Here is a 16,624-nt window from a genome sequence, read left to right on the forward strand (position 1 = left end):
TCACTTGCTCGCACATTAACCATGTCTGTATCTATAGTTTCAGAATCCATCATGTCAATACTTGAGACTACAAAATATATCTATATATTAGATTGACAACTTAAAATTAATATGTAACAGCCTGCAGCATTCGTGAAGACAAAACCTCAATGTTTTACACTTAAGTATTTCCTTAATCCATCAACATGGGAGCAAAGGAACTGAAAGAATGAATAGGCATGGTAATGGACTACGCATATAATTCCAGGTCAATGAGACATCACGGTTTAATTCTTAATCTCAGGTCTAATCATAAGGGCAAATAATGGTGCAAAATCATTATACGCTAGTAATTTGCATAACATCTGATCATTTCAAAACAAACTACAAATTAATATTTGATATGATCAAACAAAATTATTTATGAAAACAAATGAGCTAAGTTTCTAAACAAGTTATGTATATAGTTGTCATGCAGTAACTTTAAGCAACATTTTATCTAAAGCCAGTAAGAACTATAGATAACAGAATTCAACAAGTTATGAAGTAGCTTTTTCTCATAGGAAAAAAGTTATGCGGGGGATCATGATATTCTGAGCCTGAAGAGTGCTAGAATGCACGTTCGATTCTTAAGAACAATCTCTTAATGCTAAAACAATAAAGGATAGGACAACTTACTAAATGCCTAAAAATGCGACCCAAATGGGATGTCGTGTACAAGATGATGAAATGATCATGTGGCAGATTCATACAAGATCAAAATTTCTCCAGTCAATCAAAGTTATGGTGGGTGCCTCCACAATCCACCCAATGATTTTGATAAAAAGATTCACCACTATGCCTCCACTAATATCAACTTGACTGATAGAGACACTTATCGTGCAAATCATACGTTACAATCTGAAAGTGTAGATATTACTAAATGCTTGAAGGTTCTATCCTCACATTAAAGGGATGAGAAAGCTACAGCAAATTAACGATTCAAAGCAAACACCAAACTACAACAAATTAAGCATTAAGTTTCCACAAAACAGCAAATTAAACATACCGGAGATGGCGACGGTGACACTTTGAGACAGTGAGAGAAGAGAGTTGCGACGGTGAGAGCGAGGAGATGGCGACTGGCGACTGTGAGAGAGAGGAGATGGTGAGTTGCGACGGTGAGATAGAGGAGATGGCGAGTGGCGACGGTGAGAGAGAGGAGATGGTTGGCGACGATGAGACTTGAGAAAGTTGCGTTGAGACTGAGAGTGAACTGATTTAGGGATTTCAAATCCCTTATTTTTTTTTTTTTTATTAATAAATGGATACCCGCGGGTACACTTGTATTACCCATTGAAAATACAGGTCGGGTCGGGTATAGGTCCAAAAAAACGAGTCTAATGCATTAGACCCACACCTTATATTTTTTACCCGAGTACAGGTCGACCTGCGGGTCTGGACTCGTTTTGCCAAGTCTTATTTATTATAAGTGGCCTTTAGTTATTGATTCATACCATATTATTTAGGATACAAGTAATACTTAAATTGAATTGAACATTTTGGTGTTAAAAAAATAAAAAACAATTTACTTTTTCTTTCCTCTTTAGTATATTTGACGATCATATTTCATTATTTATGTGTCATATGAAGAAAAAGTTGCTTTCAAATTTAAAACATTATAACCCATGTACATTTATTAAAATTGCTTCGCAAAATCAATTTATGATTCATAATGTAAAAAATAAGAGGTCTGTTTGTTTTATTATTTTGGATAAGATTTTTGAAAAAATAAGAGTTGGGTGGGAATAACGAGGTAAGATATGAAAGTTACAAAACACCCCCTAGGTTTGTAAATTTACTAAACACCCCTATAGTAAAAATATTAAAAATTACAAAAACACCACCACCCACCCATTGAATACCAGCAGCCGGCCACCACCGTCAAAGGATGGCTGAAGTCGTCATATCAACGCATGACCGATTGAATCTGGCTAGTCGTGCACTGAGATGGCCTTTTCTAGCCAGATCCACCGTGGATCTAGCTAGAAAAGGCCAGATCTATAGCTAGATCTGGCCATTGACGACCAGATCTAGCTGCATCTAGTTGTCAATGACACCCAAAGATGTGGCCATCGTTGATGGTCAACGATAACCATATCTTGGCCGTCGTTGACGACTAGCTACGACCAAAGATCTGGCATTTCCGGCCAGATCCACTGCGGATCTAGCCAAAAAATGCTATATCGACACACTACCGACCAGATCTAGCTGGTAGTATGCCATTATACTAGATTCCAGCCACCTTCCGACGGTGCTGGCCGGAATATGGCAAATGTGGATGGATGGGAGTGTTTTTATCAATTTCTAAACCTTTTTTTTCGAGGGGTATTTAGTTAAATTAATAAACTTAGGAGGTTTAAAAATAGTTGAATAAAATATAATAGTATTTTCAGAATTGGGAAACAAACGTGTATTTTGGGAATAGTATGAATAAGATAGGGAAAATTATTAAAACAAACAGACCCAAGAGTGTTTGCTTTTGTTTCATTCTTACATAGTTTTTAGGAATAAATTAAGAATTTTATATGTTAGAAAATGTTGATTAAGTTAGCATGATATATTAGGTTATTTTTAAACCTTAAACCCTAACTTATTCTTCGACCCTTAAAATCAATCTAACTCATTCTCCATAATTATAATCCATACTAAATTAAAAGATATTTATGTTGACAGGTAGTTAATGTTAGTTGTTTGGGTTAATTTCTAGATGGATATGTTAAAAACTGAACGATTTTGATGTTTTTTATATGAAATCTAGGACTGTCAATGAGTAGGTATCAGACACTTTTTGTAGCCCAAGGTTGAAGACAAAGAAAAGTTTTTGATAACATTCAACATGGCGTATCAGACACTTTTCTTACCTATAAGGGTTAATTTTTACAAATGGTAATTTGTACTATTTGGACTGCAAAAATGTCTGATACCATCGATTCCGGTAAATAGACAACCGATGCTCTGTCAAAAACATCAAAATTCTTCGATTTACAACATCTTTAGTTAAAAGAGTAATACCATACATACATCATTTTCATACAACATTTCCCATATAACATTATGTGGCAAGATATGATTGACTAATTTAAAGTTAAAATTAAACTTTTACCCAATCACATCTTGCCACATAATGTTGTATGAGAAATGTTGTATGGGAATTATGTATGTGTAGTATTATTCTTAGTTAAAATTTAGCCCAAACAACTAAATAAAACCACTTATTTACATAAAAAATCAATTGCAAAGTAAAAATTCAATTTGTTCTTGTGAAAAGTCATCATTGTCAAGGGTATTAGCAGTGTTTTGTCCGAAACCAATGGTTTCAAACATATTTGAACAAGATAAGTTCTACCAAAACGTCCGAATCAACATGATATTCAAATATGTTATGATTTAAATTTATTATGATTAGGGTATTTTAGGTAATTAAGCTATGAGTTTATGAAAAAGTTTTCAGGTTTTAGATTTAAGTTGAAGTGTTTTAGTGTGATCATTGGATGATTTCAAATCAGATATGATTTAAACAAATTAGAGTAGATGGTTTGTCAAACATGTAGGGTTGCTACGTCAATTTGTAGGGAATAATTTGTATAATTAGTTTATATATATAACAATATAACATTACTCATAGTTTTAGGAGTGCCACAATGTCAAATCCAACAAATAAGATGACTAAAGTGAAAAACTAAAATTTAATATAATTTTCTTAGCAACTTAAGTAATGAGCCCAACTTCAAATGTTGTGAATTGAGGAGGGGCATTAATGCAAAATCTATTATAAATTGGAGATTCCACAAACCATATAAGTTTTGATACGATAACAACACTTTAATTACAAAATAACATAATAAATAATATAATATAAACGAATTATATTAAAATTAATTTTGGCACGTGCCTTTCTACAATGTCACGTGAGAATCAAGTCAAAAGTTGAAAACCCAAACAAACTTTTAGAAGAAAGAGTATTATATAATTTTACAATAATACTAATCTCACAAACATCTCTCACTAACCTCATGTGCTAACTGACAATTGATTTGGTTAAACGGAACTCATTATTGGGCATGCGAGACTTATGTGAGTTAATCAATTACAAGTTGATACGTCGCATTTGTGAGAGAAAGTTAGTGAGCAAATATAACTCCTAATTCTATAACTAATTTACACAAAATGTTATATGGCTCATTTTAGCAAAAACTATATGCCACGGTTAACATGCGCATCAATCCATGGCGAACACGATCATCAGTTTGGGATAGCCCTGTGATCTCTTTCCAGAAAACCCTCGAAAACCACTTTCTTCTTATACTCTTCAGAATCCAAATCAAGATCACCTGAATCACTACTAGTTTTACTTTCACTTTTGTAACGAGCGACGAAGAAGAACCATGCAGACGTACACATAATCGCACATAAGCGCCCCCAAACTATAGTTATTATCAGAATCACTATAATAATTGACATACCCATCAAGTGTTCGGATTTTTTGACTGTCACATTGTTGTTCTGATGAATCTTTTTCTGTTTGATCCGAGAATTAGATGGTGGGTTCGGAGCCTGCAGCAAAGAAACTCGAGGAGAACCGGGTTGACTCGACATCCCAGTTCTTTTTTCCTCTCTTCTCCGCTGATTTGATACTGTCTTTTGACAGTTGTCTTCAGATGATTTCTGATCCTCAGTAATGGTGCGATTTTGTTGGAATTCCTCCGCCCTCACCTGAAAACCGAAAAACACTTAAAAGTTAATTCGAGGTTAAAATCTGTAAGTTTTGAATTTGATTAATGATAATAAATTAATAATACATACCACTTCAACTATTTCTTTCGGGACTGCAGGAGTTTCTTCAAACGGCGTGATGTTGACGATCGAATTCTGATGTTTCTTGATCAAGAGCTTACAAAGAACCCATTTCGACTTCTTGGATTTTGGTGTATGAACGTCGGTATTAGGCTGATTATGATCTGTAGCTTCAGCTATAGGAACTGTTTTGTTATTAGGCATTTCCATGCAAAAGATTGACCGACGACGAAACAAACCAATATCTTTCTTGCTATTATTACTGTCAGATTGGACAACTTTCTCGGAATCTGCTACTTTCTTGGACGCCCCGAAGCAATGAAGAAGAAAGCAAGTGTTTGATCTGGGTTTGGTTTTTTGAGCTTTCTGTTGGATTGGAGTAACCATAGCAGAGAGAGAATACGAGGAGGCGACATGAAGGATTTGGAATAATAAAGGGAGTGGTTGGCTACTACTTTAGGCTCACTATACTATTACAATAGGTCAATAGCCAAATGATAAAAAATTCGATAATAAAGATCAATTTTTTTTTAATTAATTAATTAGTTGATAAGTATTGAATGTTCGGTTGGGAGAGAAGACGAAGACTTTCACGTTTTCGTTGTCTCCATGTTTTAAACTTCCGTTAACTTAATGACACTACCACTGAGGGAGAATTACTTCTTTTAAGGTTTTTTAAAACTCAGAAGATTCTGAAAATAACAAATACACCCAAACAATTGTCGACGAAAACATAATTTAAACTTTAGGACAATACTACATTTAAGACTCAATTTCACAAATTTTCTTTGACAAGCCTGACGTAGTTATAATTATTTTCTAATAATTTTGCCATCTGACCAATTGTTAGTTGCCAATCGGGATTGTGAAGAGAGTTTGTGAGATTGGTGTGAGTTAATCTTTATTAAAAACTTTATTGTTAGTATACTTTAGTGTCCTTTGTCTTATAATACTCCTTTGTAATATTATTTATTCTATTTCAATTTTAAAATAAGATAACTATAGTTTTAGTTATTTTATAATAATTTGTTAATTACAACAATACCTCAAACAATGGTCAAGAAGGTTTGTCCCTTTGTTGACTCTTAAGTTCAATCACCTTAGGATCACCTATCACATTTGTGCTTACTTGGAAAATTAAGCTGGTAGGATGTTTAATGGACATCGGAGATTAGTTGAGGTGCCCGAAAAACTGGTCTGAACACCACAGTCATCAAAAAAAAAAAAAAAATTATATATATATATATATTCCCAATTTCCTCACCTCACCACAACTTGCCACTCTACCAATTAATGCAAGAGTCTTAGGAGAGAAGCGGTGATATTTTAACTTTTAAGATTGAAATTTGAAGAGATAGTGATGGTGGTAGTTTTAATTTTTTTTTTATTTTTTTTTATTTTGGGTGTGTTGTAATTTCAAAACAATAGTTTTTGTTAATTTTATAATTGACATATTTGACTATTTTGCCCTTAAGTAATACTACACATACAACATTATGTGACAAAGTATAATTGACTGATTTTAAATTAAAATTAAACTTTCATCTAATTATCTTTTGTCACATAATGTTGTATAAGAAATGTTGTATAAGAATATTATATGTGTAGTATTATTCTTTACCCTTTTAACTGTTAAAACTTGACAAAGGGTATATTTGTTATTTTCTAGAATCTTTTTTCAAACATTGAGGCGGAAATTGTTATTCTCCCCCGCAACTGAGAGTGCTAAGGTACTTGGGAAAAATCTAGCATGCATATAATAATTTAATAATATTATATACAATGAATATCGAATCTATCGAAAAGATTTGATTGTGAGAATGGCATGCATATTGTGGATAGAAATAAAATCGTGGTTGGCATGTCAACCTAAAATACGCTTTTACATAATAAACATATTTTATTTGTTTATTTGGTTTGGTTGAAAATCTGTCGATAAGTATCAACGTTTGGTTGGAAGAGATGACTTAAGGCTTTGTTATTATCCTTGCGGACGGTTATATTTTGTTCACATTTTAAACTTTTATCACGTTACCTTGATCTACTTCGCTACCATTGCATTTCTGCTAGGGAATTCTAGAATAACCAGAATTCTAGAATAACCATACATTTATCAAAATAATTTCTTTATTATTTTATTAACTATATATGTATGTATATATATACTATTGGCGTATTTGATAGCACACGTTATATATATCAAAAGAGAGGGTTTCACTAATCAACTTAAAACTGTGGACTACTTTTTAAATTACTTCCCCTAAAGTTGTCACGTATCACTTTTTTTTCTTTTTCCTTTTAAGTAATTAAGATGTTCAGGTCAATTTACACGCACTTCAATTAATTTTTTAGATTTATTGAACACCTTATAATCACAAAAAAATTCAGATAAATCACAATATAATAAGTGGTCTCAAAGTTCGAACCCTAACACTAAATGAAAGGAGTAAACCTCCTTAACTGTCAAACCAATCCTTTGAAGTTCACGCATCACATTAGTGTAATGCAAATATGCAGATGTGGTACTAATGTGATTAAGGGTGTGTTAGTTTTTGAATTCATTTTGTGTTTTTTTGAACAAATTATAAATGGAAATATATTTGATATGTTTATCTAAAAAATAATATTTTGAGAAGGTAAAAATAAAATCAAGTTCAACACATTTATCGGAAAATGATATTTTAATTTGAAATCACACTTGGTAACAAAACACAGTAAAAAAAATAGATTAAATTTGTTGAAATCTAATTTAAAATTCTTCCTTGAATTTTTGTTATTTTCTTGCTTTGTTTATTAATTGAATTTTCATCTTTGATATCATGAATTATCAATCCTCGGAATTGTTTAAACTTTAAATGGTCAAGCTTCGATGGTATAAGTTTATCATAATAACTTTGAGTTATTGTATTAATTAAAATATTGGATACGTAGAATGCTTTCAAATTATAATTGCCCATTAAATAAATTAGGCGTAATTTTAATGTTCATACAAAACAAAGGATTAAGTTTTTAATTATCGTTTTAAATAATGTATGAATTAATTAGTAATGATAAAATTGTAAGTTAAATTTCCTTAATCTTTCATTACTTATTGGATTTCATTAATTATTAGTCGTCAGATATTAATTTTAATTTTTTAAATCAAAAGTATATTCCAATAAATATGAGCTCATGTGGAACTAAATATATATTTCGATGCGCTTATAAGGTTAACTAAAACAACAACACACCACCTTTTCTCAATTGAGTAATAGTATGCCCATAACCTTCTTTTATAACTCCAACCTGACAGCTAAATTTGGAACTTTCATATGAGCTTTAACCACATCCAAGGCACTAAATGACTTTGACTAAACATGAACGATCGTTTATAAAGGAACAATCATTCCTTACAAATTGAACAACCATTTCTTATTAATGAACAGTCGTTCATCCCTAAGGAACGATCGTTTATCTCTAAGGAACAACCGTTCATGTTTAGTTAAAATTGTCAATTGATGTCACGTTAAGGTTATAAGAGAAGGTTGTAAGATTAGAATATAAATGCAGTATATTCGTTTTCAATTTTAGATCAGCCTTTTGCTTACACCTTTTTTTTAAAGGTATGGGTTTTTTAAATTTTTTTTGTTTTTTTTTTTTTTCTAATGGTAAACCCTAGTATGTTTGACCCTTTTGTAGTGAGCACTCTCTGATTAGGGAAATACGATCTTAACTTTCATATGTTTGACATTTTTTGTATTGAGCACCTATTGGTTTCGGGAATGTTATCAACTTAACTTTCAAATTTATCAATCATTTCATAAATTTAACCTAAAAAAGACATACTAATTAAGTTACTAACCTCTCAACATTGTCTACAAATTTTGGATTAGATTGATTGAATTTGGCTGAATAGTAAAAAATGACATTTCCTTCAAACTTGAACAAAATAATCTAACAATTTGTAAAAAATAGGGGTTAAAGTCACATTTCCAAAACAGACGGGTGGTTATGATGAAAAAGGCCAAATACTTAGGCTCCGTTTGGTTCACAATTTTGTGCTTTTGGGAAAAGTTTTGTGAAAAAAGTTAAAAAAAAAGTTGAATTGGGCGGGTATTACGATGTAGGATTTACAAATTAATAAAATACCCCATATGTTTGTTTTTTTACAAAACACCCCTTATAATAAAGCATTAAAAGTTAACAAAAAAACCCCCAATTCACCCTCAAATACGGACAGTCGGCCACCACTGCCGGAGGGTGGCCGGAGTCGCCGTAACAAAAACATTAAAAATATTTAGGGGTATTTAATTGAATTAACAAATTTAGGGGGTTTAAAAAATGTTGAATAAAGTTAAATAATATTGTGAGTTTTTGGGTATTTTACTGTTTAACTTTTTTGGGAATACTAAAAGTAGTATTCCCAAAATCCAACCAAACGAAGCCTTAGAGATTAGGTCACATTTCCAAAGCCAACGGGTGCTCACGACAAAAAGGTCAAACACACGAGATTTTATTATATATATATTAAAAAAAAAAAAAAAAAAAACCTTGCTCTAAATTCACAACTTTTAATTTTTTTATTATATATATTAGGATATTAGTTATGTCCTTCAACTAATTTAGATCAGGTTTATAAATGGAAGAGGATAATTTAAGGTTCGTTCGATATGTGATATGAAAAGAATTTTAAAATTGTAACACGGTTCAAATTTTGAGTTGTATTTTTAATACTTTTAATATTTAAAAATATGTTTGATATAATTTTAAAGAATTATTTTTAGATTAAAAACTATAGAAAACTATAAAAATGAATTAAATTGCTTTCCAACTTTGCACTTCTTTTTAAGATTGTATCTTAAAATTGTTTTCGAAAATATTTTAACTCATTTCTACCAAAGACATTTTTAGAAATATTTTTTTTTTTGTATCCCATGTTTTCATAAACAAAAACAAAATTAATTTTTAATAATTTATATGTATTTTATAACTTTAGACTTCCTTTCTGTTAAGAAATATAGGGTTATTTTGTTTTATTGTTTATTAAGGGTAGAATAGTCTTTTCATTATTTTCCTGTCTTTTCAGTTTCCTTTGTTTAGCCTATATATAGTCTCTTTGTATTTAGGTTAAATTATTCTTTTGTATTCAATTGCATTGTGCAGTATCAATGAAACCTTAGCCTCCTCTTTTTTCTTATTTCTTTGGATTGTTTAACATGGTATCAAAGCCAAGTTTCATGGAACGAGGCTTAATCTTAAACACAGCTTACGCGGATCCAACTCTGCGGTGAGTTTCATGGCATCGACTCAGTCACCAGGCCCGGATTACATCGACAGTCAGTCAGATTAATAAGGTCTCAACACTTTTAACATCTACAAATTTTTTAACTACAATTGGTTTACATCGACTCGACCATAAGACCTAATACATTGATTTTCAACTGCAAGTTGATCACACCGACTCGACTACAAGGCCTAGCTCCTTGAATTTCAATTACAAGTCAATCACGCCGACTGAGCCACATAGCCCTCGATTGTTTCTAACTACAAAGTCGGTCATGCCGACTGGGCCACATAGCCCTCAAATATTTTCAACTGCAAAGTCGGTTACGCCGACTTGGGCACACTACCCTTGAACTTTCAACTACAAAGTTGGTCACGCCGACTCGATCAACATCTTGAATTGCAACTACAAAGTCGGTCCCGCCGACTCGATCAACATCTTGAATTTCAACTATAAAGTTGGTCACGCCAACTTGACCAATGCCTTGAATTTCAATTACAAAGTCGATCACGCTGACTCGAACACAAGACCAAAATCTCCATATATCTCCCAACTTAGGTTGGTTAAGCAAACTTCCCCCAACTCAAGTTAGTCGAGTGAACTTTCATATTTCATATAACGATCTATCCGACCTAACAAGTTGCTATCACTAATCCGCTCAGTCTGCACTCATTCGATTAAATATACTCTCTAAGCTAAATACTCTTTAACTTAGAGAGTAAAGGGCTAACTGTTAGGGCCAAAAATCGTCTTGGGCCTGACGAGACCCAATAACGAAATAAACATGTCACGGCCCAAGGCCTCAACCCAATTCCAGTTGGGCCTATGCTTAAAGTCACCTTGTGAACTGCCAACTTTATGAGTTGGGCTATCCTACAAGTTAACTTGAACTGGGTTCCAACCCATTAGACTATAACAGTCCATAAATAGGAAATCAGAATCATATTCCATTTCCTCTTTTGCTGAGATTTTGAATCTTACTCAAACTAGTAAACTTATTCTGATAAAGACAAGAAATCTTATATCTTTCCTGATAGTGATTATCTCCTAAAGTAGGACTCGGTGTATTACTAAGATTCCAACCCCTTGGGTTCACTATATAAACAAAGGTTTGCCCTCTCATAAGGGAGGAAAAAATAAGCAATATCCAATAATCAATCTCAACTACTCAAAACCATTTATTTGCTCCTGAAGTTCTTGCTTCCAAGAACTCGACGCCTTCGTCGTAGTCTTAGCCTCTGACAAGACTCTTGGTAATCCTTTTCTTCTTAATTCTCATCAAATAATCTCTTTCAGCTTTGCTAACTTAAGCGTCGGTATTCCTATAGCAAACACCACCCTGGTGTTTTCTGTAAGCTTCATGTTTGTCCTTTCATGTGTGCAAGTCTAGTGGATTGTTAGTGGCCTCAATCTCACAGGATCAGACTCTATTTTCATGACGGTAGATTTTTTGCATCTACACATTTTTGCTTCCTCCATTCTTGATTCTTCAACTACATTAACAATTTAGTGGTATTTGAATTTGAAATATTATATATTGTTTTAATATTCATCTAATTTTACCTAAACTTTGGAGGATCTAATGACATGTTATAGTTTCATTATCTAACAATTAAAATTTATTCATATAAAACATATCTATTTAAAGAAGAAAATGAAATAGGAACGCATCGATTTAGACTCCTAGAAAACATGAAATCCTAAAAATAGTAGAAATCAACAAGTACCGATAGGATGTGTCTTCAGTTCAGCAGCCACATAACTTAACGCTCCAAACTTCAATTAATCAGCACAAAAATTAGTCTTTTTAAAATATTGGAAATTTGTAAATAAAGTAACACTCAACTTTCAATAAATTATTTAGATTTCAATACATGTTAGATTTATCACAGCAAGCCACCTTAGACAAATGCTACACCTTAGACAAATGATCCAGCTCGGCTAAAATATCTCAGCACAATAAGGATGATTCTAGAATATCATGAGATGTATTTTGTTTCACCATGAGCCATGTTTTCTGTTTCATACAGTCTATACAAATTAGTTAGAATTGCTTTATTTGATTCTTTATTATTGCTATAAATTGATTGCTCAACATGTTGTAAAGGTATTCAAAAATAGTGAAAACACATTTTTCAACAACTCTCTGCTTCCCTGCATTTTCGTTTATCTCTCTGCAAATACCATTTTCGTTATGGTATCAATGCCATAACAATGGCTTCCGAAGATAAAACACCCACCCGAGAAAACCTCATCCCACCTTTGATTGAGCTAGTACCAAAGGCTTCCAAAGATCAAAAACCCCCTATCAATCGCAACCCAAAAGACCCTGCTAGTCCTTTTTTTCTCAACCCGAATGATGGTCCAGGAACACTACTCACCAACCATCCTCTCACCCCTGAAAACTACAACTCTTGGGCACGTACCGTGCGCCGTTCACTCCGAATAAAAAAGAAACTGGGTTTCATTGATGGTACTCTTCTTGAACCCTCCTCCACTGATGCCTCGTTAGAACCATGGCTTGAATGCAATGACATGGTTGTAACCTGGCTTCAAAATGCACTGTCTCTTGAGATAAAAAACAGCGTTGTTTATGTTGAGACTGCCAATGAACTATGGCTTGAACTCGAACAACATTTTGCCCAAAACAATGGGCCAAGAATCTTTGAATTAAAGCAATCCATTCACAATATTAACCAAGGTGATGATTCCGTCAGCCTTTGCTTCTCTAAGTTAAAAAGTTTATTTGATGAACTTCTCAATTTTGAATTTATTCCATCATGTACATGTGGTGCCATGAAACCTATGCTTGAGAACCAACAATGTGACTGGATGATGAAATTCCTCATGGGGCTCAATAATTCCTTCAGCAACATCAAAGCTTAGATTATCCTCCTCAAACCCATTCCATCTTTGAGTAAAGTTTATGCTCTTGTTCAACAAGAAGAGAAGCATAAGCATATCTCCAACCTTCCCAATCTTCATGACACATTGGCCTTAGCTACCAGAACTCATCCACCCACCCCAGTCAACCTGGTCAACTCCAAATCTTTTAGTTCCCAATGACGAGACAGATTTTTTTGCACTTTCTGCAAAGTCTCAGGCCATTCTCTAGAAAAATGTTTTAAGGCTAATCCAAATCCAAATCTTGAGAAACCCACATGTACACACTGCCATCTCATTGGACACACTGCAGAGAGATGTTACAAATTACATGGCTATCCCCCTGGCTATAAGCTTGCCAATCGATCCAAAGGAGTTAACCCATATGTTAACCAAATTAGTCTCTCCCACCAAGAACAGATCAGTGAGAAATCTCAAGTAACTCTAACTCAAGAGCAATATCAACATATCATTGCTTTACTCCAGTCTCAAGCTACGCAACAGTCCGTTGATCCATCCTCCGTTTGCCCTTCACCTTCCACCTTCTCTGGTATAGCTTCCTGCTTTCTAGTCTCTAATACAACATCTTCACATCATATTCCTTGGATAATAGACACAGGTGCAACAGATCACATGATCTGTTGCACCTCCATTTATACTTCCTCACCATCCATAGTTGATTTTAAAGTCAGATTTCCAAATGGTAATCATGCCAATGTTACCCATAAGGGTATTGTTAAAATCAATTCTGTCATTACTCTCAAAGATGTTTTATGCATCCCATCTTTTAATTTCAATCTCCTCTCAGCCAAAAAATTAATCCAGGACAAAAATTGTTGATTTGTTTTCTTTGCTAATGAATGCTATATGTGAAAGATGGATGCATGGAGAATCAAGCATATCATGCTATAACAAGTATAGTCATAGTTTAAAAAAAAAATTCAGTCAAATTGAAATAAGTAAGGTAGAACATGTTACCTTAAGTCCTTAGCAACCTTGGAGACTCTTAATTTCAAGAGAAATTAAGCAAAAGAGTATCCACACCAAGGGAAGAAGAGATTTGACCAAGAGGGAGATTTAGGGTTCTTAGAGATTTTTCTCTACACAAAAATTCATATATCATTTTCTTTATATAGGAATCCTTGTAAACAATTCAATAATTGTTTTGGACTTCCTTAAACAATTCCATAATTGTTATGAAGTTGTTAAACTTCTTTAAATTATAACATTGGATTAACATTTAATCACAATTAACAATTTAACTCTTAAATTGTTTACATAACAATTTAACCCTTAAATTGTTTACAATTACAACCCCTTGTAAAATCCAATTTAATATAAAGAAAATGATTAATATAAATAACTTTATTACCTTTGGTAGGTGCTAGCCAACCTTGGATAATCAACTCTCTTTGGCTATTTCTTCATTCTCCTTAGTTTTTATGTGTGACCTCTTAGGTTCACTGTGGCCTAGCCGTGGGCCCAATATCACAGACTATTTCGATATGTTTTGTCATAACTCTTTATGAACAAAACTCCCACTGATTATGGTAGGCATCTAGCAATGTTCCATAACCCCTAAGTCACAATGAAGATATACTCCAACGAACCTTTTACAATCATACATGTTGTATAATCAAATCCTTCCGTTGTCTAATCCCAATTAAGAATGGATTCATGGTATGTCAAAATCCTTATCTTAATTTTAATTCAATACATATGGAACGTGTCACCATGAAACAACCTTTCATGTAACATTTTATATACCCCGGCCGGAGATTTCCCTTTTCCAATGTATCTTGACATTTGTCTAGGAACTTGATATCAATCTATACCAAGTCAACGGATCCCATCTTGACTATCACTTGTCCTCACACATAAACAACACATGGCCAAATCGGCTTATTAACACATGGCATGATTAGCCTCATGTTTATACACCATATGAACCATATGCGTTTATGCAGAATCCAACCGTGATATCTCAGGTCTAAGGATTAAAAATACCCTAGTATGATCTTATGATAAATCATTGACTACATTTTAAATGTCCATGTGATTCATCATAAATGGCCATATTCAATAAACAGTTCACTAACCGCGTATCCATGCTAATGCCCTAGTGATATAACTTTTATAATCACCCACACCAATACCATCACATGATATTCTACGGAGGCATTCAGCATGCCTACTATGTAATATTATTGCCCAATTAATATTACCTATGTAGGGAATACTTTGATGATTTTGATCTTCTAAAGATTTGTATCATCCGGATATTTCACATGTAATACATATATATAAATGAAGCAATAAACCACATGTGAAATAAGAACACTTTCTTCTATTGATAAGATAAAATGTATATACAAACTATATACATTCACATATATATACAAAACATAATGCCTTGGAACCGACGACACGATTGGTTCCTAGGGCATACACTAACAATATGCAAGACCTTTTCTCTTAGAGCACGATTGGGAAGGGTGAGGCTCTCAATGGTCTTTACCATCTTCAACTGACAGGAGTGTCTCCCACAACCCTATCTTCTTTTTTATCCGCTTTACCCTCCAATAAATTATCTATTTTTGCCTCTGTTACTTCTCAGCAAATTTTCCATAGTTTATGGCATTGTAGAATGGGTCACTTGTCTGACTCACGCTTATCTTTGTTACAAAAGGATTTACCTCACTTAACTTCTCTGGATTCTGTTGTTTCATGCTCTACATGTCATTTTTCAAAACATCACAGGTTACCTTTTCCTATCAGTGACAACCGCGTCTCTAAACCTTTTGAACTCATCCATTGTGACATTTGGGGACCATGTTCCCAAATGGCATATGATGGATTAAAATATTTCTTAACAATCGTTGATGACTTCACCAGATCCACTTGGGTCTATTTAATGAAAAATAAATCCCAAACCCAACCCTTACTGCAATCTTTTTGCTCACTAATTGAAACACAATTCCAAACAAAACTTAAAGCTCTTCGATCTGATAATGGAAATGAATTTTCCATGACTGATTTCTTCATGCAAAAAGGAATTATCCATAAAAAAACTTGTGTGGAAACCCCCCAACAAAATGGGGTTGTGGAATGCAAGCACCAACATATTTTAAATGTTGCTCGTGCTTTAAAATTTCAATCCGGTGTTCCCTAATCTTTTTGGAATGATTGCATTTTAACAGTTACCTATCTTATTAACAGAACACCATCCCCAAATTTACAAAATCCTAGCCCATACCTAACTTCTTTCTCAAACCAAACCAACTTATCACAACTTGAGAACCTTTGGGTGTCTTTGCTATGCATCTACCTTAAAACAAAACAGACACAAGTTTGACTCTAGAGCAAGGAAATGCATTATGCTTGGATATCCATTCGGAATCAAAGGCCACAAATTATTTGATCTAAACAGCCAATCCATTTTTTACTCTAGAGATGTCACTTTCTATAAACACATATTTCCCTTTAAAATTGTCCAATCCTCTCCCACACCTCAATTTCCATCCCTAGGTACCAACATCATCACTTAGCCCTCCGAATTACAATCTGATATTCTCATACCACATTCACCATCACAACAAGATATTATCACAGAACACACAGCAACACAATCCACTTCTCCCATCCCTTCGAATATTACCACAG

The 16,624-nt window shown here is 33.4% G+C and overlaps 2 protein-coding genes across 2 annotated transcripts; one reads left to right on the forward strand and one right to left on the reverse strand.

Annotated features, from left to right (window-relative positions):
• Positions 1 to 4,255: 4,255 nt before the first annotated feature.
• Positions 4,256 to 5,221, reverse strand: LOC116130885 (uncharacterized protein At5g23160). The gene is made up of 2 exons (XM_031416583.1): positions 4,825 to 5,221; positions 4,256 to 4,734 (listed from the first exon to the last, which is right to left on the reverse strand). The coding sequence occupies exons 1-2, from the start codon at positions 5,200 to 5,202 to the stop codon at positions 4,264 to 4,266; spliced, it is 849 nt and encodes a 282-aa protein (XP_031272443.1). The 5' UTR covers positions 5,203 to 5,221; the 3' UTR covers positions 4,256 to 4,263.
• Positions 5,222 to 12,292: 7,071 nt separating this feature from the next.
• Positions 12,293 to 12,964, forward strand: LOC116130747. Its single transcript, XM_031416455.1, has one exon. It carries the CDS (start codon positions 12,293 to 12,295, stop codon positions 12,962 to 12,964), a length of 672 nt encoding a protein of 223 aa, XP_031272315.1.
• Positions 12,965 to 16,624: the final 3,660 nt, after the last annotated feature.

This window comes from Pistacia vera, unplaced genomic scaffold (assembly GCF_008641045.1).
Source record: "Pistacia vera cultivar Batoury unplaced genomic scaffold, PisVer_v2 Contig225, whole genome shotgun sequence".
Classification (NCBI taxonomy): Eukaryota; Viridiplantae; Streptophyta; class Magnoliopsida; order Sapindales; family Anacardiaceae; genus Pistacia; species Pistacia vera.